Genomic DNA, 25,913 nt, shown 5'->3' on the forward strand with positions numbered 1-25,913 from the left:
TATGTAACCGCACAAGATAGGTCACAATACAGATAATACCTCTAGAGACAGCACACAGAATTGTACAAAAATGGACTTATTCAGATTCATGGCTTTGCCTGCTTTCATAGTCATTAACTGTTCCTAATTTCTAGAAACCGGCTTAGCTGCAAATTTCTCCTGGAAACTATTTAAAAAACGTTGGCAGATATGTTGCATTACTTATTATAACTCATCATAACAGCCCACAGCAGATGACGTACGTTTATCACATGTGCTCTATAGTTTACAACTTAAAAGTTTTCAACATTTCCAGTTATATTATACAGTTTTATTCATGACATTAGCATACCTCCCAACTGTCCCGTTTTTGGCGGGACAGTCCAGTTTTCCAAGGACTGTTCCGCTGTGCCACTTGCTGGCCGCAGTAGGGCCAGACTGCACATCTGACACTTTGGGCCAGAAGGGTCGATGCTCTGGTGGAGTGGTCCCCGTCACACTGGGAAACCGTCCCGTCACACCGGGAAAGTTGCGCGGCTTCCGTCTCTCCGCTTTCTCATTCCCCCACCCTCCCAAATTGTCTGGTTTAAAGAAATATGGGGGCGTGCTGTGAGTCCATGCCCCAGGGCAGTACGGATGGTGTAATGGTTAGCATTACTGCCTCACAACACTGAGGTCATGGGTTCGATTGCCACCATGGCCCTAACTGTGTGGAGTTTGTATATTCTCCCCATACTTGTGTGGGTTTCCTCTGGGTACTCCGATTTCCTCACACAATCCAAAAATATACTGGTAGGTTAATTGGCTCCCAACAAAATTAACCCTAGTATGAATGTGTGTGCGTGTACATGTGGTAGGGAATATAGATTGTAAGCTCTACTGGAGCAGGGACTGATGTGAATGGCCAAATATTCTCTGTAATCCGCTGCGGAATATGTGTGCGCTACATAAATAACTGGTAATAATAATAATAATAATTATGACTCGCAGCACGCCCAGTGAATGGTGCCAACCTTGCACAATAACGTCCCTGTGGGGGTGGGAGTTGCGAGACCCTTTCTTACTTGCTCTTGTGTGGCGAATAGCTGCTGTGTGCATGTGCACAGCGTCTAGACACCGGGAGAGAGGGGGACACAGAGCGCTGGGCAAACCTCCACAGTGACAAAAATAGGTATGTGGCTCGCGATCGCGATCGCTGCACTTCCCACAAGGCCACAACGTGAAACAACACACCCTAAAAGTTCAGATACTTGCAATAAAACTATTACACCAACAAAATTGCACTTTAAATGTCACATGCATCATTTTCTAAATATCCTGGTTAAAGCACATCAATCTATATTATCCATTGCATTCATTATATATGCAGATTGCAGATGTTTTATTTGAATACAGAATTGGTGACATGACCTTAAAATATAAATAAAACTATTCTAATGCAGATGCGGAGCCAGAAAATGCCGGGGTTCCTGGGTCTCCGCTCTGTGTGCAGTGCCATGATGTGCTGACAGACTGTCTAGTTTTATCCTGGATTCCCCCGAGTGAGGAGAGAGGAAGCCCTGTATGTGGTTACTACATTGAGAGGTGAGTGAAGAAATAAAATGGTTCATTACATAAGAGAATAATTTATTATGCCTCACACACACATAAAAAGGTGCAGGAATGTACTATAAATATGCTCAGTTTAAATACTGTAATAAGACTTCCAATAACCTCTTATCAACTGAGTAAGTATTACATATTTTGATTTACACAGAGGTTTTTAGGTAGCCCACAACTTGGGATCCAATGTAGAAGTCAAGGAGTAGTAGCTATAAGTATACTAATATTCAGGCAGCTGCAACATCTAAATACCTCAGCCACAGAATAGACCATGGTTACCTTTACATATATCCTCTCCCGCCTAAAGGGAAATAAGGCAAAACAGGGACAATGGGGTCAATCCATTCACCCGGCCAAATCAGCATGACAATAGCTGCTCTGTACACGAACCTGATCTTGCACAAAAGTGTTCGCTGCCCCATAGGGAATATGTGAATATGGCATTCGACCGGCCAGGCGAAGGGTGCGAGATGGGGTGCTGTTGCCAGCGTTTAAGTGTAGCAGCAATGGCAATTCAGACCCTTGAATTCCCCCCATTGTCTTGCCTTTTCACAAACTCATGATAGGCACTATGTTAGGTTTGCAACAGAAATGACGAGGTGTGCGTGAAGAAAAAATAACAGTATTTATTGACGTATTAAATGTAGCACAAAGGGATAAATCTAGAATGTCAATATTCTGAATGGATACCCAGCACTTCAGATGTAGGTAGGCATGAACAGAATATATATGAAGAATAGAAAAAAGCTGAACGTCACTTGTAGAGCTTTCAGTATGAAATACCGGCGGTCAGTATACCTACAGAAGGATCACGGCCACCAGTATGCCGAGCGGAGCAAGCACTACACAGCTCCTTGCGGGCTCGCTGAGCATGCCACGCTGCGGGCATGGTGGTTCGCTGCGCTCGCCACAGGTTATCTTCTCCCTCTGTGGGTGTCGTGGACACCACTAGTCAGGATTCCAGCATCAGAATTGTGACCACCGGGATCCCAACTAGCGATATTGTAACCACTTCCCCTTGCAGAGTATAATGTCGATAATTGAAGGTCCCAACACATTGCAGGAATACACACCTTAATTAGACAGTCCTGGTAAACGTAGAGAGTCACAATATAATATCAGCACAAACAGAGTCCAGATAAATCCAATGACTGAGGCAGGCCCAGATCCTCTCAGTGTATCCGGCAAGAGAACCCAAGGTAAGCCTGGCACAGTTTTTGACTCTCTAAGTGAATGCTGGTATGTGAGCTCAGTGTTGGATACATTTAGCATCTGGCGGTCGGGATGTCGGGCAACGCCGGAATCCCAACACCACTCAGGAGACTAGTGCCGGAACAATGACAGCTGATATCACGGAGGTAAGTATCGGGGTTCAGGTTATGGTTAGGGTTGGCTGGAGTGTATGGGGGAGGGGGGGTTAGGGTTAGGCACTAGGGAGGGTTAGGTTTAGGCACTAAGAGGGGGGGAAGGGGGGTTAGCCTTGGCCACCACCCTCGGAGGGCTAGGGTAGGGTAAAAATACTTAAACTTTTGATGTCGGGATCTTCATTGTCGGGATGTCACTGTTGTTCATGTGACTGCCGGTTTCCGGACTTCCGGGATGTCATACCAAACCCGTGAGTGCAGATGGTGATCATAATGTAGTCCAGACTGGATGTAGGTTCGCTTCAAATCAGAGCAGTGTACCAAAGGATATACCACCAGATATCAGCCAATTGAGTAAGTAAACATGAAGGTAAATAGCTCTGCAGACATGGCAATAACACCTCCTGCTAAGCCAGGAATGGACGTTGAGTACCTGGAAGCCGGGCTGGAAACGGGAACATGGATACGTGGACAGGAGCTAGACCTAAGTCCTTGCTAGGCCCTGCCACAAAGCAGAACTAGGAATGGTAGTAAATTGTAATCAGGAATTGATCCAGGAAATGTAGCAGCTGCTTCAGTAGACTGAACCAATGCATATATCACAGGAACCAGGAATCGTATTAGCCATATCAGGAGACTGAATCAGAGCATATAGCACATGAACCATTAAACATAAAAGCTGAATCTGGAGGCAAGAAATATACAGCACAAGAACCACAACACTAAGATGGGAGCATTCGCTGGCAGAGGTGAGGTGTCAGGACATAGCCAATCAGCACTACTAGGCAGCAACACTAGAAACTGACATTCTCACACTTGTGAATGCACACACACAAAAAAACAGTGACTGACATCAGGGGCGTTAGAACGTTTTTAGGTTGGGGGGGGCAAGATATAATCTAATTTTGGCACCCCTAAATTGCTGAATCGTTAAAGGCCAGATCCACCTGAAATACATTGAGAAGGCCAGATCCACACTAAGGGGGTCATTCAGATCTGATCGCTGCTGTATGTTTACGCACAGCGGGCAATCAGGTATTAACTGCGCATTGGACAGCAACAAAGGGCATCTCTGGTCAAGGAAAGGATGATGCGAAAAATCCATTGGCACAGGTGTTCGCAAGGTGATTGACAGAAAGAGGCCGTTTGTGGGTGGTAACTGATCGATTACTGGGAGGGTCCGGACAATCGCAGGTGTCCCCAAGCGTTTTTAGGGAGGGTGTCTGACGTTAGCTCCGGCCTCGATCAGCCTGATATGATCGCACTGTAGGAGTAAGTCCTGGGCTGCTCACAGACTGCACACAGTGGATTTTAGTGGATTTTAGCAGCAAATATACACTCCCCTTGGAGGTGGCGACTATTTGAACACAGAACAGCAAAATTAGCACTTCAGCTCTCCCATGTCACTCTAGTTTCCCACCACGTGCCCCATGTAGCAGGGAGAGTAGGTCAAGCACTAGCAGTGCTGGCGTCAAGGTGACTTTTAGTAGTGGCCCTGGGAGTTACAGGGAGAGTGAGGGCAGGGATGCTGAGAGGGAGTTACAGGTAGGGGGAGGGCAGGGATGCTGAGAGGGAGTTACAGGTAGGGTGAGGGCAGGGATGCTGAGGGGGGAGTTACAGAAAGGGTGAGGGCAGGTATGCTGAGGGGGAGTTACAGGGAGGGTGAGGGAAGGGATGCTGAGGGGGGAGTTACAGGGAGGCTGAGGGCAGGGATGCTGACAGGGAGTTAGAAGGAGTGTGAGGAGCACTGAGGGTGGAGTTAGAGGGAGGATGAGGGCTGGGACACTGAGGGGGGCGTTACCGGGAGGGTGCGGGCAGGGACACTGACGGGGAGTTACAGGGAGGGTGAAGGCAGGGGCACTGAGGGAGAGTTACAGGGAGGGTGAGAGTAGGAATGCTGAGGGGGGAGTTACAGGGAGGGTGAGGGCAGGGACGCCGAGGGTGGACTTACAAGGAGAGTGAGGAAAGGGGCCTATAAAAATAGCTTTATTAGAGGTGAGCCATCCCCCCCCCCCCCCAACTGTCGATTTCCATATATTTGGAGTGTAAAGGTGGGTACACACTATTAGATATATCTGCAGATCAATTGATCTGCAGATATATCTATGTACGGATCGGGCAGTGTGCCCGCCCAGTTCACCTGTCAATCACCGCCGGCCGCCGCAGCATGTGTACGGGCGGTCGGACGACCGCCCCGTACACACACAGCGACGCGCCAATATATCGTTAGATATATTGGCTGTCGGCTGTGCTGCGCGGCCGACACGATACGTCTGTGAACGACGGAGTTCACAGACGTATCGCCCGTACACACTGGCCGACGGTCCCGCGATGTATCGGCCGTTCAAGAGAACGGCCGATACATCGACCAGTGTGTATGGGGCTTAAGTGCCTCCTCACTTCTTTAGGAAAAGGCAGCAGCCTGTCACACGTGGGTTTCTGTCTGTGTGCTGCGGAGATCCCTTTGATTTAGAGCAGCCCACTGGGGAGGCGGAGCTCGGGACTCAGAGACCTGGGCGGGGGGGCGGCACATCTCTTCATGCCGCCGGCTCCGCTGCTGAGCTGCCTGTGGTAAGTGAGACAGGCTCTGGCAGCAGCGACAGCAACAGGCAGGACAGTGCGGCTCCCTCAGTAAGGAGGCAGAGAGGGGGGAGCTGCTTTTCATGCTGCCGGAGCAGCTGCTGCCTGTCTCAGTGACAAGTGCTGGCAGCCGGCAGCAACAGCAGCACTTCTCAGCAAGGAGGTGTGACAGGGAGACAGAAAGTGTCAGGGAAATAGTGGGTGACAGAAAGACATTGGGTGACATAAAAATAGTGGGTGACATGGTGAGGGAGACGGAGGTACTAGGTGATGGAGATAGTGGGTGAAAGGGAGAGAGAGTGACAGGGAGATAGAGGGTGACATGGTGAGGGTGACAGGTGGATAGTGGGTGACATGGTGAGGGTGACGGGTGGATAGCGGGTGACATGGTGAGGGTGACGGGGGGATAGCGGGTGACATGGTGAGAGTGACAGGTGGATAGTGGGTGACATGGTGAGGGTGACGGGGGGATAGCGGGTGACATGGTGAGGGTGACGGGGGATAGCGGGTGACATGGTGAGGGTGACGGGGGATAGCGGGTGACATGGCGAGGGTGACAGGGGTATAGTGAATGATAGGGCACAGTCAACCTCCTAACCCCCCCCCTCCCACTGCACGATGACAGGGGCAGGGGATGCCTCCCAGCAGCATAGACAGCCTCCTCTCCGCTTTATCCCCCCATCACAGGGGATGATTCCAGTGTCACAGGCAGCTTCCTCCCCCTCCCCCGCTGTCACAGAAGATGATGCCTCCAGCCGCCTCTCCCCTCTCTCCTCCACGCTGTCCCCGGGGATGCCTCCAGCCGCACAGTCCACAGCCAGCCGCACAGTCCCGCTCACCTTTCTGGCTCCAGGCTCTGTAGATCCGCCGCCTGCATCCATCGCGCGGGGAGAGATCCTCCTCCCTCATGCTGACGGCCGGATAGCACGCACCTCACAGAGCAGAGCCCAAGGTGGCGGAGCTCCTCTGGCTGCAGTCATGCTGCTCCTGCTGCTGCTGTGTGACTAGCAGCGCAGCGGCAGCAATAACAATAAAACAAAAAGGCCTAAAAATGACGGGGGAGGGGCCGCACCGGACCTGGGACGCTCACTGCACGGAGCGGAGGATGTAATGTGCGGTCTTTCACGTGACCGCACATCGCTCTTCCGCTCCTCCTGTATCTTGATCGGCGCCTCTCTATGTTTGGGGGGGGGGGGCGTGCTGCCCCCTTGCCCCCCCCAGTTCCAACGCCTATGACTGACATAACAACAAGGCAGAATTCTAACACACTGCTTTCTAATATATGACCTTTAAGAACAAGACAACAGTGCTTAAAAAAGTAGCGTGGTCTTTAATTATTTTTAACTTTACTCAACAGGTCTCAGGCAGAAAATGAACAGGCAAATCAGTGGGAGCTGGTGACAAAAATATTTATTAGACAAAAGAGCACATGAGTAATTATGGGATGCACTGATCAGTATTGATTCTCTACCTTTTAATAAAACATAACCAGTGGCATGTCTATAATGGTTAAAGGGTGTGAGGTACATACAGGATGATGATTCAGGGGGAGCCTTGCATCAGCCACCCTGCTCCAAGAGCAGAGGGTTGCAATATAAAGAGCTGTAGCCTCATCTGTCCCATACCTGCTGTATAGTGGCACCAACTTTCCGGTGATGTCTTTGGAAAGATGGCATAAGCTAGAAGATAGGAAAGACTCTTGCCCTGTGCTAAAGTCCTCAATATATTATGTGCATGCTCAATCTTTCCAGAGACATCACTGGAAAGATGGCATGGTACCCGCAGCTGCAGGTATGGGGAGAGGGGGTTTAGCTGCACAGGGGATCTTGCACGCCATCCCCCTTATGAGGGGTGTGTGATAAGTTTCCGGGAGCATTGCGTAGGTAGAGTAGACATAATCTGACTTTATTGTTGTGAACTGTTATCTCTGACTAAAGCTCTTGTGAAATGTCAAGGCACAGAACTGTATATAGGGGGTTATTCCAAGTTGATTGCACGTAGCAACTTTTTGCAGCTCGTGCGATCAACTTGACGCCACCTATGGGGGAGTGTATTATAGAATAGCAGGGCTGTGATCGCTTGCGCAGCCGTGCTATGCTAAAAAAGTTTCCTGCAAAACAAGGCCAGAATGAGACTTACTTACCCTGTGCGATGGATCCAGCGACGTAGGTCCCGAAATTGACGTCAGACATCCGCCCTCCAAATGCATGGACGCGCCTGCTTTCACCTCACCACGCCTTGAAAACGGTCAGTTGACGCCCTGGAATGTCTCCCGTCTGTCAGTCTTCTTGGGATCACCGCTGCGATCACATTTTCCGCTGGCGGTGTCGCTGCCCGGCGGCGGCCGTCGCCGGGCAATGACGCATGTACGCATTGCGGGCGTCGTGCAGCCGCAGTCCCGACCAGTTCGCACCGCAGCGATGAACCGCTGCGTGCGAACGGGTCGGAATGACCCCCATAAGCAGCACTGCACTCCGAAGAAGTCTGCATGTTCACTTAATTTATAAACTCGTTATGGAGCTCAACAGAGGCCACTGGAGAACCATGATCTTCTACAACTACACAAGTGGTCTGCGACAGCAGGAAACTTTTGACCGAGTGCAAGCTGCTTTTGGGGAGGAAGCACCATCCCGAACCACTGCGTTTCAGGACAGGACACGATCCCTGGAAGGCAGGGAATGCTGCGGATGACCTGTGTCTGCTATCACAGAGGACAAGGTTGCTGCCATGCAGGCCATAGTTTAGGTGGACACCAGGGTGACCATGGCCCAGTTAGAGAAGGATATAGGCATCTCATCAGGATCCATTCGCTTGATACTCCATGAAAAGCTTGGCCTAAGCAAGGTTTCTGCACGCTGGGTACCCCATCAGCTGACTCAAGAGCAGAAGGAGGCTTGGGAGACTTGGTGCAACAACATGCTGGCCAGGATCAACAGTTTTGATCCCGAGATCAAACAACAGTCAGCCTAGTGGACCCCAGTCAGAGGTGTGCTGCCATTGAAGTTCTGATATGAGCACAGAGTGGCAAAGCAGATGGTGGCTGTTTTTTGTGGCCAAGACTGGTCATGTACCACTCGTGCAGCAGTGCACCATCACTGGTGACTGGTATGCCCATCAATGCCTGCCGCTAGTGCTGGAAGGCATTTTCAGGTGATGTCCAAGAACTTGCACTCGTGGTGCCCTTTGCCATCACGACAATGTGCCTGCTCACAAGTCCAGGAAAGTGGTGGATTTTCTGGCCCATGCATACATCCAGGAGCTTGGTCATTTGCTATACAGTCCAGACCTGGCCCAATTTGACTTCATCATGTTCCCACAAATGAAGTGCAAAATGCATGGGATTTGTTCTGAGTCACCGGAAGCTGCAGTGGAGACCTTCATCCAGCATGTAGAAGACATACTTCTACTGCTACTGTACCTGCTTTAGACTGGTCCAGCTGCTTCCCCAAGTGGTTTGTGCGCATGCAACTTTGCATAGACGCCTCTGGTAAATAATTTGTAAATATAATACTGTTTGTGCATCTGGAAACTTATTGCACACCTTTTGTATGTCTTGAAACACCCCTGAATGTAACATTTATTGTTATTCAGTAAAAATTTGTAAAAGTAATTGTGTAGCTAAACATTAAAAACTTCAAGATAGTGAAAATACAGAAACAAATGATTAATAAATTTTAGAGATCTTCAGTATTTCATCATGATTTAATATTCACACTCGTCGTGTACACACGGACACCCAGGTGGATGGAGAGAAACTTCCAACTCAGAATCGCCTGGAGATTTGCAAAGATGTGTTTGTTCACTATGGCATATGCGCAGTCTGCTAAAATTTCTTAGTGAATCAGAATCAGGCCCAATAGGTTCATATGCTCCTTATACAGAGTTTAGTTTGTTATATGTATTACTTAAAATTAAGTTTATATTGAGTTCAGTAATCGATGATTGTATATAGGGCCTAATTCAGACCTGATCGCAGTAGCAAAATATTTCTCTTATGGGCAAAACCATGTGCACTGCAGGGGTAGGGGGGCAGATATAACGTGCAGAGAGAGTTATAGGCCCTACACACTCGGCGATGTGCAGCCGAGCTGCCCGACCGCTGATATGGTTTACCCAGCACAGAAACAATATAACCCACCCAAATCTAACTCTCTCTGTACATGGTATATCTGCCACACCTGTACTGCACATGCTTTTGCCCATTACAGAAAGAGTTTGCTGCTGCAATCAAGTCTGAATTAGGCCCATAGTTGTATTTAGCTGGAGACTAGCTTTCTCCTTATAAAGATTCTGGGCAGATTGGATGCTTTAAGATCAGAATTTGTACTGGCAGGGTTGAGGCACGGAGTCTAATGGACCCTCTAATCTTCGCCAAGAACCTCCGCAAGGCGAGATGGGCTTCTTTGACGGAAGGCAACAGGTCACAGGCCTCTAGTTTTTGACGGTGTGGTAGTACAACAGATGGAGGTACAGAATCAGCAACCAAAAAGAGTAGTCTGGGTCACAGACAAAGTAGCAGTATGGTGAGACAAGTATGGTGCACAGGCATGTTTTAATACATTGAGACAAGCTGAGGTCTGGGGCACAGACAGAGATTCATAGTTAGGAGAAGGAAAGTTACAAGCAATGCTGAGGCAAAGTAAGTGACCCAGTTCTCTGGCACTGAATAGTGCTCAGAGTCTGTCTTAAAAATGCTGCCTTGATGAAGTTGGTGCCAATGTGACTTGCCTTTAAGGACGGGGGAGAGCCGCTGAGTCGAATCCCACCCGCACCATGGAAAGGTGGACGCTGGGCAGTCTGCTAAGCTGGAGAGTGGTATACCCAAAGACGCTGCCAGTGGACAATGAAAGCTGAGCAACATGCTCAGCAGGAGGCTGGTATGCCCAGTGGCACTGACAGAGGACTAAGTACCAAATAGTGATACTCCCCTATATAACATGGTCAATGAATGCTTTAATGGTCCAGTAATATATTCCCAGGACCGCTTGGACATGGATAGCAGGTGGAATAGTGAAACACTGCACGAAAACATTTTTTCTATAAGGTCTGGTTATGGACTGTTTCCCTCCTTGGTATTCCCTCTTGTCTAGTTCACCAGGTAGTTAAGATGTCAATTCCTCTCCCTGTGAACAAATTCACTTCTTATTCACCAACTGTCATTGGACTGTTGCATACTTTGGGAGATGAACCTGATTCCCTGATGGGAAGCAGAATTGTGTATCCTGTAAAAATCCATTTTTTAGGTTTTGGATGGAATAATTCATGAATAGTAGTTACTATTACTAGAGATGAGCGGGTTCGGATTTACTCGGTTCTTTATGCCAGAATTATTGCCATTTCTTATTTTCTGGATTTTCCTTATTGGTTAACCAAAACACGTGATGTCCGATAGCCAGTAAGGAGATTCAGGTAAATCCGAGTAAAACCGAACCCGCTCATCTATAACTATTACTGCCTCACAGAATTGAAGTCATGAGTTTAATTACCAACAATTGAACTATATATGTGGAGTTCATGTGTCCTACCTTTGTTTGCGTGGGTTTTGTCTGGGTTCTCTGGTGTCCTCCCACACACCAAAATATACTGGTTGGTTAATTGGATTCTGCACTTGTGTAGAGAATTCACAAATGGAGCGATCGTCAAACGACTGCGCATGCGCGTGGGGTAATAGTGACAGAAAATGCGTACAGATCGTAAATACAATGCAGCTGTTGTTTGACTGACAGGAAGCCGGCGTTTCTGGGCGGAAACCTGCTGTTTTCTGGGTGTGTCAGAAAAAACACAGGTGTGCCCAGACATTTTTGGGGAGAGTCTCTGGCGTCAGCGCAGACCACTTCCAACCCGTCTCAGTCACAGATTAGTGTCAGCCTCAGACCTACTGTACTCACATTTGCTCAGACGGCCAAGACTCTTCAGTGTTCCGGGATTTGTGTATGCATCTGCCTGTGTATAGCAATCCTCGATGCATTCGCAAATTTGCATGGGGTGTTTTTTTCTTTCTGTCAAGACGGTGCCTTTTTACTCGCAGACAAATGCAATTTCTCAGATTAACGATCCATGCTGAATTATGCCCATTAAACGGTAAGCTCCTGTGAAGCATGGACTGATGTGAATGACATATATTTTCTGCACAAAAATTGGTTGCACTATGGCGGTCATTCTGAGTTAATCGCTAGCTGCTTTCATTCGCTGTGCAGCGATCAGGCAAAAAAATCGGCACTTCTGCGCATGCGTATGCGGCGCAATGCACACGCGCGTCGTACTATTACAATGAACGATGTAGTTTTACACAAGGTCTGGCGAAGCTTTTCAGTCGCACTGCTTGGCCGCAGAGTGATTGACAGGAAGAGGGCGTTTCTGGGTGTCAACAGACCGTTTTCAGGGAGTGTTCGGAAAAATGTAAAAATATTTTGTAGCCGCTCTGCGATTCTTTCGTTCGCACTTCTGCTAAGCTAAAATACACTTCCAGTGGGAGGCAGCTTAGCGTTTGCACGGCTGCTAAAAAACTGCTAGCAAACGAACAACTCGGAATGACCCCCTATATAAATAAACAATAGAAATTGATCTTGATCCCTGCAAATGTATTCTGAATAAAGCCAACACAATATTTAAACTAAAAGGAGAATGTATTTAAAAGAGTTTACTGAGGTTAGCTTGGTAATCAACAGTTGATTCTACACTATAACAAAGCTCTTTCTGTCTCCACTAAGGTTGGATACGTCAACAGATCAGTGGATCAGGTACAATGAAATACCATCAAAGATCTGCAGACTTCCTATATCTGGTCTCATTGTAGGAAACACTTACCAGTTCAGAGTAAGAGCCCTCAACCAAGCTGGCATAAGTCACCCATCAAAGCCTAGTAAGCCAGTCACCATGAGAGATTTAACTCGGGAGGAAAAAACAATAGGTTTGTACCAAGTCTTTAGCCTATTTTATTGTGGCATGTTAACCCTGTATAACTGAAATATGTTTAAATACAAGCATAAGTTTTGTGTTCTGCATTATATATATGTTTATATTTTTGATGGCAAACAAAAATAAACACTTGTCAGTAGCAAGAACTATGGAGCCGCAATGCTTTTTGAGCTGTATAGCTGGTCCTATTTCTCTAACGTCCTAGTGGATGCTGGGGACTCCGTAAGGACCATGGGGAATAGACGGGCTCCGCAGGAGACTGGGCACTCTAAGAAAGAATTAGTACTAATGGTGTGCACTGGCTCCTCCCTCTATGCCCCTCCTCCAGACCTCAGTTAGAATCTGTGCCCGGACAGAGCTGGGTGCTTGCTGATAAGAAAGTATTTTAGTTAGGTTTTTTTATTTTCAGAGAGATTCTGCTGGCAACAGACTCTCTGCTACGGGGGACTGAGGGGAGAGAAGCAAACCTACTAACTGCGGCTAGGTTGCGCTTCTTAGGCTACTGGACACCATTAGCTCCAGAGGGTTCGAACACAGGATCTTAACCTTGGTCGTCCGTTCCCGGAGCCGCGCCGCCGTCCCCCTCTCAGAGCCAGAAGACAGAAGCCGGCAGAAGCAAGAAGACATCGAAATCGGCGGCAGAAGACTCCTGTCTTCACATGAGGTAGCGCACAGCACTGCAGCTGTGCGCCATTGCTCCCACACTACCCACACACGCCGGTCACTGTAGGGTGCAGGGCGCAGGGGGGGGGCGCCCTGGGCAGCAATTATGATACCTCTTGGCAAAAGTCACATATATACAGCTGGGCACTGTATATATGTATGAGCCCCCGCCATTATTTTTACACAGAAAGCGGGACAGAAGCCTGCCGCTGAGGGGGCGGGGCTTCTTCCCCAGCACTCACCAGCGCCATTTTCTCTCCACAGCTCCGCTGAGAGGAAGCTCCCCAGGCTCTCCCCTGCAGTCTCCAGGTAGAAAGAGGGTAAAAAGAGACGGGGGGGCACATAAATTTAGGCGCATAATCAGTTATACAGCAGCTACTGGGTAAACACTAAGTTACTGTGTAATCCCTGGGTTATATAGCGCTGGGGTGTGTGCTGGCATACTCTCTCTCTGTCTCCCCAAAAGGCCTTGTGGGGGTCCTGTCCTCAATTAGAGCATCCCCTGTGTGTGTGCGGTGTGTCGGTACGATTGTGTCGACATGTTTGACGAGGAAGGCTACGTGGAGGCAGAACAGGTGCAGATGAATGTGGTGTCTCCGCCGACGGCGCCGACACCTGATTGGATGGATATGTGGAAGGTGTTAAATGATAATGTAAACTCCTTGCATAAAAGGTTGGATAAAGCTGAAGCCTTGGGACAGTCAGGGTCTCAACCCATGCCTGATCCTACAGCTCAGAGGCCGGCAGGGTCTCAAAAGCGCCCACTATCCCAAATTGTTGACAGATATCGACACGGATTCTGACTCCAGTGTCGATGGCGATGAGGCAAAATTGCAGCCTAAAATGGCTAAAGCCATCCGCTACATGATTATAGCAATGAAGGATGTGTTGCATATATCAGAGGAAAACCCTGTCCCTGACAAGAGGGTTTATATGTTTGGGGAGAAAAAGCAAGAGGTGACTTTTCCCCCTTCACATGAATTAAATGAATTATGTGAAAAAGCGTGGGATTCTCCTGATAGGAAAGTGCTGATTTCCAAAAGATTACTTATGGCGTATCCTTTCCCGCCAACGGACAGGTTACGCTGGGAATCCTCCCCTAGGGTAGACAAAGCGTTGACGCGCTTATCCAAGAAGGTGGCCCTGCCGTCACAGGATACGGCCGCCCTAAAGGATCCTGCGGATAGGAAGCTGGAAGGTATCCTGAAGTCTGTTTATGCACATTCCGGTACTCTACTGAGGCCAGCAATTGCTTCGGCCTGGATATGTAGTGCTGTAGCAGCATGGACAGATACTCTCTAGAATAAACGCAATGTCGATTTCTGCCAGAAGGGTCCTGTGGACTCGGCAATGGACAGGTGATGCCGACTCTAGAAAACACATGGAGGTTTTACCTTATAAGGGTGAGGAATTGTTTGGGGACGGTCTCTCGGACCTAGTTTCCACAGCTACGGCTGGGAAGTCAAATTTTTTGCCATATATTCCCTCACAGCCTAAGAAAGCACCGTATTACCAAATGCAGTCCTTTCGTTCACAAAAAAGCAAGAAAGTCAGAGGTGCATCCTTTCTTGCCAAAGGCAGGGGTAGAGGAAAGAATCTGCACCATACAGCTAGTTCCCAGGAACAGAAGTCCTCCCCGGCTTCCACTAAATCCACCGCATGACGCTGGGGCTCCACAGGTGGAGCCGGGAACGGTGGGGGCGCGTCTCCGAAATTTCAGCCACCAGTGGGTTCGTTCACAGGTGGATCCCTGGGCTATACAGATTGTGTCTCAGGGATACAAGCTGGAATTCGAAGTGATGCCCCCTCACCGTTACCTAAAATCGGCCCTGCCAGCTTCCCCCAGGGAAAGGGAGGTAGTGTTAGCGGCAATTCACAAGTTATATCTCCAGCAGGTGGTGGTAAAGGTTCCCCTCCTTCAACAGGGAAGGGGTTACTATTCCACAATGTTTGTGGTACCGAAACCGGATGGTTCGGTCAGACCCATTTTGAATTTAAAATCCCTGAACATTTATCTGAAGAAATTCAAGTTCAAAATGGAATCGCTCAGAGCGGTCATTGCAAGCCTGGAAGAGGGGGATTTTATGGTGTCTCTGGACATCAAGGATGCTTACTTGCATGTCCCCATTTATCCACCTCATCAGGAGTACCTCAGGTTTGTGGTACAGGACTGTCATTACCAATTCCAGACGTTGCCGTTTGGCCTGTCCACGGCATCGAGAATATTTACCAGGGTAATGGCGGAAATGATGGTGCTCCTTCGAAAGCAAGGAGTTACAATTATCCCATACTTGGACGATCTCCTCATAAAGGCGAGGTCCAGGGAGCAGTTGCTGATCAGCGTAGCACACTCTCAGGAAGTGTTGCAACAGCACGGCTGGATTCTGAATATTCCAAAGTTGCAGCTGATTCCTACGACGCGTCTGCCCTTCCTGGGCATGATTCTGGACACAGACCAGAAGAAGGTGTTTCTCCCGGCGGAGAAGGCTCAGGAGCTCGTGACTCTGGTCAGAGACCTCCTAAAACCAAAACAGGTGTCGGTGCATCACTGCACGCGAGTCCTGGGAAAGATGGTGGCGTCATACGAAGCCATTCCCTTCGGCAGGTTCCATGCGAGGATCTTTCAGTGGGACATGTTGGACAAGTGGTCCGGATCGCATCTTCAGATGCATCGGCTGCTCACCCTATCCCCCAGGGCCAGGGTGTCTCTTCTGTGGTGGCTGCAGAGTGCTCACCTTCTCGAGGGCCGCAGGTTCGGCATACAGGACTGGGTCCTGGTGACCACGGATGCAAGCCTCCGAGGATGGGGGGCAGTCACTCAGGGAAGAAACTTCCAAGGGCTGTGGTCAAGTCAGGAGGCTTGTCTGCACATCAATATCCTGGAACTAAGGGCCATATACAACGCCCTGAGTCAAGCGGGGCCTCTGCTTCGGAACCAACCGGTGCTGATTCAGTCAGACAACATCACCGCAGTGGCCCATGTAAACCGCCAGGGCGGCACAAGAAGCAGGGTGGCAATGGCGGAAGCCACCAGGATTCTTCGTTGGGCGGAGAATCACGTGCAAGCACTGTCAGCAGTGTTCATTCCGGGAGTGGACAACTGGGAAGCAGACTTCCTCAGCAGGCACGACCTCCACCCGGGAGAGTAGGGACTTCATCAAGAAGTCTTCACGCAGATTGCAAATCGATGGGAACTGCCACAGGTGGACATGATGGCGTCCCGCCTCAACAAAAAGCTAAAAATGTATTGCGCCAGGTCAAGGGACCCTCAGGCGATAGCTGTGGATGCACTAGTAACACCGTGGGTGTTCCAGTCGGTCTATGTGTTTCCTCCTCTTCCTCTCATACCCAAGGTGCTTAGAATCGTAAGAAAAAGAGGAGTGAGAACAATACTCATTGTTCCGGATTGGCCAAGAAGGACTTGGTACCCGGAACTGCAAGAAATGCTCACAGAGGACCCATGGCCTCTGCCTCTCAGACAGGACCTGTTGCAACAGGGACCCTGTCTGTTCCAAGACTTACCGCGGCTGCGTTTGACGGCATGGGCGGTTGAACGCCGGATCCTAGCAGGAAAAGGCATTCCGGATGAAGTTATTCCTACGCTAATAAAGGCTAGGAAGGACGTGACAGCAAAGCACTATCACCGTATATGGCGAAAATATGTTGCTTGGTGTGAGGCCAGGAAGGCCCCTACAGAGGAATTCCAGCTGGGCCGGTTCCTGCACTTCCTACAGTCAGTAGTGACTATGGGCTTAAAATTGGGGTCCATAAAGGTCCAGATTTCAGCCCTATCCATTTTCTTTCAAAAAGAACTGGCTTCTCTTCCTGAGTTTCAGACGTTTGTTAAGGGAGTGCTACATATTCAACCCCCTTTTGTGCCACCAGTGGCACCTTGGGATCTCAACGTGGTGTTGGGTTTCCTGAAATCCCATTGGTTTGAGCCTCTTAAGACCGTGGAGCTAAAGTATCTCACGTGGAAAGTGGTCATGCTATTGGCCTTAGCTTCGGCTAGGCGTGTCAGAATTGGCGGCTTTGTCATGTAAAAGCCCCTATCTGGTTTTCCATATGGACAAGGCAGAATTACGGACTCGTCCGCAGTTTCTGCCGAGGGTGGTGTCATCCTTTCATTTGAACCAACCTATTGTGGTGCCTGCAGCTACTCGTGACTTGGAGGATTCCAAGTTGCTTGATGTAGTCAGGGCTTTGAAGATTTATGTAGCCAAAACGGCTGGAGTCAGAAAAACTGACTCGCTGTTTATCCTGTATGCATCCAACAAGCTGGGTGCTCCTGCTTCAAAGTAGACTATTGCTCGCTGGATTTGTAACACGATCCAGCAGGCTCATTCTGCGGCTGGCTTGCCGCATCCAAAATCAGTAAAAGCCCATTCCACAAGGAAAGTGGGCTCTTCTTGGGCGGCTGCCCGAGGGGTCTCGGCATTACAACTTTGCCGAGCTGCTACTTGGTCGGGTTCAAACACCTTTGCAAAATTCTATAAGTTTGATACCCTGGCTGAGGAGGACCTTGTGTTTGCCCATTCGGTGCTGCAGAGTCATCTGCACTCTCCCGCCCGTTTGGGAGCTTTGGTATAATCCCCATGGTCCTTACGGAGTCCCCAGCATCCACTAGGACGTTAGAGAAAATAAGATTTTACTCACCGGTAAATCTATTTCTTGTAGTCCGTAGTGGATGCTGGACGCCCGTCCCAAGTGCGGACTTTCTGCAATACATGTATATAGTTATTGCTTAATAAAGGGTTATGTTATGTGGCATCCGTTGAGTGATGCTCGTTTGTTGTTCATACTGTTAACTGGATGTGTTATCACAAGTTGTACGGTGTGATTGGTGTGGCTGGTATGAGTCTTACCCTGGATTCCAAAATCCTTTCCTTGTAATGTCAGCTCTTCCGGGCACAATTTCCTTAACTGAGGCCTGGAGGAGGGGCATAGAGGGAGGAGCCAGTGCACACCATTAGTACAGTAGTACAGTTAGTACAGTTAAAACGTTTGAAGTCCCAGGATGCTCCGGTCTCTCCTCCCCTATACCCCGCACCCAGCCAAGGCTAGCCAGTTTTGCTTTGGTGCTGCCAGGAGCTGGATGCACCGTTGCCTTTATGCAGCCCCAAGCTTTTTCTTTTATGATTTCTTTTCTTTTTCTTACTCAAAACAAGCAACGTTATGCAGTCCTGTAGGACACCTTCTCTGATGCTCCTCCAACCTCCCGCTCGTGAGGAACCACGTCTTTGTGCAGCCTTTCCCAACTAGTACACCAGGGCACATATGCTAGCACTGGGAAATTATAGAGGCAAATGGCCCCAGAGGTTAATGTCAGCATGGGGAAGTCAGATCTCCCCCGGTGGCCCTTCCGCTAACTCAGAGTGCGATTCCACTGCGGGTCCCATTTCTAAGCTGCTCCTTTCACCTCTGAGCTGCTCCTCCTTCACCCTACTCCCTCTGTGAGATACTCAGCAGCCATTTTCTTAACTGTGCTGGAGCTACAGGTCTCCGGGAATGCCGTGTCCAGTCTCCCTGTATAGCTCTCCCAAGGGCCAGGTTACACTGATCCTACGAGCCACTGCGGTCTAAGTAGTTGTTTTAAGTGCCCATTGCAACTGTATATTTTATATGAATTGTATGTGACTTGTGCTAGCTCTGCTGTCTAACTTTTTTTGTCAGTTTTACCTATCTGTTCTGTTTTTCTATCCCTAAAAAACAGGTGTATAGGGGCCCGGGAGGGAGAGGGAATTCTGTGCCAGAGTCTTTGCTCTCTAGTAACCAGTGTCATCTTCCCAAATATGACTGGGAAGATGGCGCTGGCTGGGGAGGAGGGACCCACTTCCAGATTAAATTAGGTAGGAAGCGGGGGCCAGTATTTAAACGCTAGAAGGTTGTAAATGCTGAATTTCCTAAATCAAATCAGGTCACTGACATCATGCGTGAAGCATGGACTACCCCTTGTAGGAAGTTTCAGATACCAACAAGTCTAGCTTATTTTTACCCTCTCCTGCCTGGAGAATGTGCCAAGTGGGAGGTTTCCCCTACAGTGGATTCTCACGTAGCGCGCCTGGTTCGAAGCTCTACTTAGCCTATACTATCTGCGTCTTTCCTGAAGGAAGCTACAGATAGAAAAATTTAAACTTGCCTCAAGTCTGTCTATTCTCTTACAGAAGCTATTACATGACCGGCAATGGCCTCAGCCTGTGTGGCTAAGGCTATTGAAGGCTGGGCAGATGCCGTAGAAGACCGTCTCCCCTCTGACTCTACCAGGGAACAACTGCCCCACATCTCCCATATCAGGGAAGCGGTGTCTTATCTAGGGTGAAGCAGCCTTAGATACTGGTCTCCTGGCTTCCAAGGTACATGCTTCCTCTGTAGTCGCCCGCCAGGTCACCTGGCTATGCTCCTGGAAAGCGGATACTGACTCCAAGAATGCCCTCGAATCTCTGTCCGTCACTGGGGACATTCTGTTTGGTGCAAAATTGGACAAGATAGTGGCTACTCTGGCAGCATCTAAATCTGCTTTTTTGCTCTCAGCAACTACCCCAAAGCCTAGGACATCTTCCTTTCGGTCCTTTTGCCCCCCAGAGTAAAGCTAGAAGACAATTCTTTCCTCGGCAGTCTACCTCCAACAAGGTTTTCAAGCCCTGTGCCAAACAGGCTGGGGCTGACAGATGTCCAGCCACCAAGTCTGATGAAACCCCCCTGCCTGATGGTGCGGACCTCTTCGGTTCGCTGAGTCCTGGCGTCAGACCACCACAGACGCCTGGGTATGAGAACTGGTCTCTCATGGGTACGCTCTCACTTTCCTGAGGTGCCCCCCAGCAGTTGTTTTGTACTATTCCTCCAACAGACCCGATCAAAGCCCTGGCTCTCCAGAAAGCCATTCAGTCTCTACCATGCGGTACAGTTAGGGACAGGTTTTTATTTTGCCCTCTTCTTGGTTCAGAAACCCAGTGGGTCTCATTGACCTATCCTCAATCTTCAGTCACTGAACAAGATTATCTGAGTACCCAGGTTTTGTATGGAAACCCTCCGCTCCATTGTTCTGGCATTGGCTCGGAGACTTTCTGGTGTCTCTGGACATTCAGGATGCCTACCTGCATGTACCTATTACCCCAACTCATCAACGGTTTCTCTGGTTTGCTGTCCTTCAGCAACATTACCAATTTCGGGCACTGCCTTTTGGTCTTTTTACAGCTCTTTGGGTCTGTACCAAAATTGTGGCAGTTAAGGAGGCCCAGCTCCGTCGTCAGGGGGTCGAAGAACCTGATAATTCTAGCACACTCCTTGGAGGTTCTTCACTTCCATCTTCAGCTGACCATTGCCTTCCTACAAACCCACAGCTGGCACTTCAACTGGAAGAAGTCCTCCCTGGCTCCTTCTCAAAGGCTGTTGCATCTGGGAGCTCTTCTGCATTCTCAGGTACAGAGGATTTTCCTGCCAGCAGAAAAAATTGCGGCACTGCAAACGCGAGTACGCAAGTTACTTCACAGTCACTAAGTGTCTCTCCTTTCAGCAATGCAGGTCTTGGGGTCCATGGTCTCCACCTTCGACGTAGTGGCATATGCCTAATTCCACTCTAGGCTAATCAACACCTGATCCTCTCCAGATGGAATGGACAACATCATCTGATCAGGTCCCAGACGATGGTCCTCTCTCTGGAAAATTCATCTGTCCCTCTCCTGGTGGCTACAGATGTCCCACTTGGACATGGGTTACCTCTTCTGGATCCCTGATTGGGTGCTCCTCACCAGGCTGTCCTCCGAACATGGGCTGTGTACATCCCCCAGTGTCATGTCCAGGTTCCATCTTAACAAAGAAATTGTGGTTCCGGACTTCCAATCCCCAGACCTTTCGGAAGGGGAAGCCTCCTTGGATGTGGTCCTTGCTCTCTGAATTTATATGGATCATGCCAGCTACATCAGAAAAATGGATTCCCTCTTTGTCCTATATGGGTTCCACAAGGGAGGCTGGCCAGCTAACAAACAGACTCTTGTTAGATGGCTTCGCATGACTATCTCACTGGCTTACACGTATGCTGATCTCCCTGTACCGGATACAGTTTTTGCCAATTCTACTCGCTCTGTGGGTCCTTTGTGGGCAGTCCACCGTGACGATTCTGCTGAACAACTGTGCAAGGCAGCCATGTGGTCTCCTGTCCATACCTTTCTTAGGTTCTATGCCTTTGAAACCTTTACCTCTCATGATGCTTCCTTTGGGCTCCAGATTCTCCTCTTTGCTCAGGAGTGTCCCCTTCCTTAACCAAACTGCTTTGGGACATCCCCAATGTCATCCCTGTGGATGCCTATGGACCCTGAAGAAGAAAATAAGAGTTATGATGGTAGACTTACCATAATTAACTCTTTTTCTTCGAGGTTCATAGGATCCACAGGGCGCCAACCCTGACGCACCAGGATTCTATGCGGTTTTCCTCTTGGTCACTGGTTCTCTTCTCTATTGTGTGTAAGAGTGTTTCTTGTGTGTACCAGTCTTCATTCTCTCCTCTCCTGCGCCTGCCTTGGGCTTGTTTACAAAACTGGCTAGCCTTGGAAGGGGGCAGGGTATAGGGGACGAGGGACCAGAGCATCCTGGGACTTCAAAAGCTTTCGCTGTTTGGTGCCCGGTCTTCTCCAACCACCTACACCCCATTATCATCCCTGTGGATCCTATGGACCTCGAAGAATAAGCGTTAACCATGGTAAGTCTACCATAACTCTTATTTTTTATTTTCTCTCCTAAAATATTATTTACTTTAATTTATGTCTCTAGTTATGAGATTAGGGGACATTAGGATTTCAATACCCAGAGCCGGCCTTAGCTATAGGCAGGCTAGGCATTTGCCTAGGGCATCCAAGCATGTCTAGGGGCATCCAAGCATGTCCCTGCAGTATCTCATGCTGGGAGGGACAGTCCGCAAACTAACTGTTACTTTCCAAATGTATTCAATCAGTACTTGTATACACTGCTGTTTACATTTGTAAAAAAAAATGCACACTGTGCCTTAAACTTCCTCTGACATGCTTGAATGCCCCTGACTTGTGAGACCTCAGACAGACAGCAGAAGCCCAGTAAATGCAATTCCTGGACCTGTGACATTTTCACTGACTATATAAGGTTATTACTGGATGGCTTCTATAACACATGTGTATTTTGGAAGACTGCTTCACAGAAACCTGACATCACCTATACTGCTTGTGCACATAGGGGAGGGGGACCCTGTTATCCTGTGTCCCTTATCCCTGTGCAATTCCCAGGTGTCTGCAGGGACATAACATGGGCAATGTTCTCCCTACACTTTATTTCCTAGTCAGTCCATACCGTAAAATTCCCCTGCCATCTAGCACTGTAACGTGGTCAGTAAGTTGCGTTGTGCTATTTCTATATGAAACATCAGTGCAGCGTGACTTTCGGACACATCAGACTGGAGGGCAGAGCATATCACTCCCACAGTATAAAGTAAAGGGCATGCAGTAACAGACACCAGCAAACACACTGAATAGTGAAGAGAATGGACAGTTTCTACATGTTTGATACTGGTCTTTTTGTATAACCAGCAAGTGTGGCAGTATCTGTGGCAGTATATGTGTATTATGGGCATTACTAATGTGGGGCATATGTGTAAGGTGCATTACTGTGTGGCATTATGTGTATTATGGGCATTACTAATGTGGGGCATATGTGTAACGTTCCTTTACTGTGTGGAAGTATATGTATTATGGTCATTACTGTGTGGCATTGTGCAGAGTTGAACTGGCCCACAGGATAACCCCCCGGTGGGCCCCACTACCTGAGCGTTGCAGGTACAGATGCAGAACTAGCGGCGGAGCTAGGGGGCACCAGACAAAATTTTGCCTAGGGCATCAAATTGGCTAGGGCCGGCTCTGTCAATACCTATGTTAGTTCAATGCCTGTATAATAAAATCTTGTTTCTAACATGTAATTTGCATTTCCCCCCTCAAATCCATGTGTTTACTCATAAACCACTGTGCTTTTATGCAGTGGTATGTGCCATCGTAAAAGAGCAGTTTTAGTGCAGTTTCATGTTTTGTATGGTTTATAAATAACCCTTCTAGTATACAGTACTTCAAATATGTACAGGTTATACCTACCCCAGGGCCAGCATTATGACTAATCAAATCTGGGCGGTTACCTAGGGCACTACGGTGTAGCCTTTCAGGAATGGTGCCCATAGCAACCAATGAGCTATCCTTTATTTAGCACAGTCTATAAAATGACAGTAGTTGATTGCTATGGGCAGTTTCTCCATTTTATCTCTTTCAAAGGTGTAATACATCTACCCCTGAGTTAGTGTCTTGATTGTTGCATAAATGCCCTCTATGCATCTATATTTTTATAATGGGGGAGTGTGGTGCTAGGCTATGCTGTAATAGATCAGCACCCAATTCCCCCTCAAAACATATGCTGCCCCCCCTCCACCCCACAATAGGCAAAAAGTAGGGGCATTTAGGGCATCCAGAACTCACTGCTCCTGGAACCATCAATCTTCAGCATTGCAAGCTTTACAGTCTCTTAGCTGTATTTGTTATAAAGTAACAATAATAATGTTTTTTTTAGCATCATGAAGAGCACTTGTTTTTGCAATCTGCTATAAGAATTTCACCATGGCAGCTGAGCGATACCCAGCAATACTGACTGGCAGCTCTAGGGCTGAACTTACCACTTTTTTGGTCAGTTTAGAATGCATATACACATGTGTTAACCAGCTCTGACCAATAAAATAAAGGTTAAAAAATATATATATATATTTTAATCATAATAATTATAATTAAAAAAGATTCCTCAATCTGAATATGGCGATGAAGAAAAAAGCTTTGTTTACATAAAAATAACTTTTTGACGGTACATGTTCTGACATGATCCTTCTTTAATCCAGAGAAAACTGGCAAATATATTTTCTGGACGCGTTTGCTGGTAGCTAGCAGTAACCATTTAGTTATAAGGAAAAGCCCTAGCTCAGGCAAAAAGCATCCATTTCCATCAGAGAAATTGATAAGGAGACCCATAACCTGAATGCAGCCTTTATAAGGCCCTGACTCCTACCAAGCTTTGGTGCTTCAGTCTTCAGTCAGACTTTTTAGTTGCCTGTTCATTGGCTTTAGCTTCATCTATCACAATTCTGCAGTCTTCAACCAAATGACTTATGCTTTGTCCCTCACAAACTGTCCTTCCACGACTAAATAGCTTAGTTGGACGTAGTATGTTTCTGCTAAGTTTTCATTGCCAAGTGATTTTCTTCTGGTAGCCACCATCACTGTGACATCATGTTGTACAATTGGGTTGGATCTGTTTCCTACTTCCAGTCAGACAAGAGCAAAGGATGCATCTTGTCTTTGACAGAAATACATCTAAATATGAAGTGTACAGTATACTGGAACTGCAGAAAATGCACTTGATATCAATCAACGTGAATCAGTTCTAACTACGTGTAGCTAATGATAACAGTGCACTGCAATGGCTGTATCTCAAGAAGTTTTTTTTTCCATCTTCAGAAATTCCATATGATGAAGGAAGAAAGATTATACTCAACAAAGATGAGCTAGTGGGTAAGTGTTCCCATAAAGGAGATGTGAAAGATGGAATGACTTGTGTATGTTGTAAAGGAAGAGTGCATTATCAAAACAGTATGTTTTCTTGTGCTTTGATGTGTGGTTCTACCAGGAGCAAAACTATTGCATATATTTCTACTGGGGACACTACTATAACATTTTTGGTGGGGACATAAGAATTGGATTATGATGAGCACTCCAGTTATTAGTTCCTTATTGTGTACAGTATGCATGTTCACCCAAGTGCATACCACAAGAGGTTCCATTATATTTTGACACTTTTGCGATGGCATGGGGTACGAGCAGGAACTCAGCATTTAGACAACATTCTATAAGTGCAGGGATCTGCTCATTTTTTTTTGATACACCAAAAGACTGGGCCCAATAACTTTTTATTTTATTTTATTTTACATTAATATAAGTGAGCCTGGTGGGATGATGGCTCCTGCCCAGCCTGACCATTGATTGGTGATAATCAAGCGTTGGACTGAAATCACGCCTTGTCCTACAGTGGTTTATACAACGTTGGTCTCCCTGCAGTCCTGTAATTTGCTTACTCAATACTGATCTAGTAGGAGACACAATGGGGGTAATTCAGACCTGATCGATGCTGTGCATTTTCGCACAGCGGGCGATCAGGTCCAAACTGCGTATGCACCGCAATGCGCAGGCACGTCACACGGGTACAAAGCGGATCGCCATTCAGCGATGGGTCTGTGCGACGGATCCATTCACACGGGTGACCGTAAGGAGATTGACAGGAAGAAGGCGTTTGTGGGTGTCAACTGACTGTTTTCAGGAAGTGTCTGGAAAAACGCTGGCGTGTTCATGCGTTTGCAGGGAGGGTTCCTGACGTCAATTCCAGTCCCGGACAGGCTGATGTGATCGCAGCGGCTGAGTAAGTCCTAGGCTGTGCAGAGACTGCACAAAATCTGTTTGTACAGCTCTGCTACACATGCATTCACACACTTGCACAGCTAAAATACACTCCCCCTGTAGGCGATGACTATCTGATTGCAGCAGTGCAAAAATCGCTGCCTAGCGATCACATCTGAATTAGGCCCAATGTGCTGCTAACATGGTGCAGATCAATTTGGAATCAATATATTATATTTGACAGATGATATAATGTGCTCACCCTCAATTGCATGTACGGGTTGGGTACGGAATACCGGCAGTGAGGGGATGCTGACGGTCAGAATACCGTCACCAGCATTCAGACTACCAAAATCCCGACAGGTGG

The 25,913-nt window shown here is 48.0% G+C and overlaps 1 protein-coding gene across 2 annotated transcripts in view; it reads left to right on the forward strand.

Moving 5' to 3' along the window:
• MYOM3 (myomesin 3) overlaps positions 1-25,913 on the forward strand; it is a 357,638-nt gene that overhangs the window by 196,519 nt on the left and 135,206 nt on the right. For both annotated transcript variants that reach the window (XM_063954304.1, XM_063954305.1), the window contains 3 exons: positions 1,422-1,563; positions 12,236-12,435; positions 24,614-24,667. In XM_063954304.1, coding sequence (XP_063810374.1) covers positions 1,422-1,563; positions 12,236-12,435; positions 24,614-24,667 — 396 coding nt within the window. The remainder of the gene's footprint in view (positions 1-1,421; positions 1,564-12,235; positions 12,436-24,613; positions 24,668-25,913) is intronic.

This window comes from Pseudophryne corroboree, chromosome 2 (assembly GCF_028390025.1).
Source record: "Pseudophryne corroboree isolate aPseCor3 chromosome 2, aPseCor3.hap2, whole genome shotgun sequence".
Classification (NCBI taxonomy): Eukaryota; Metazoa; Chordata; class Amphibia; order Anura; family Myobatrachidae; genus Pseudophryne; species Pseudophryne corroboree.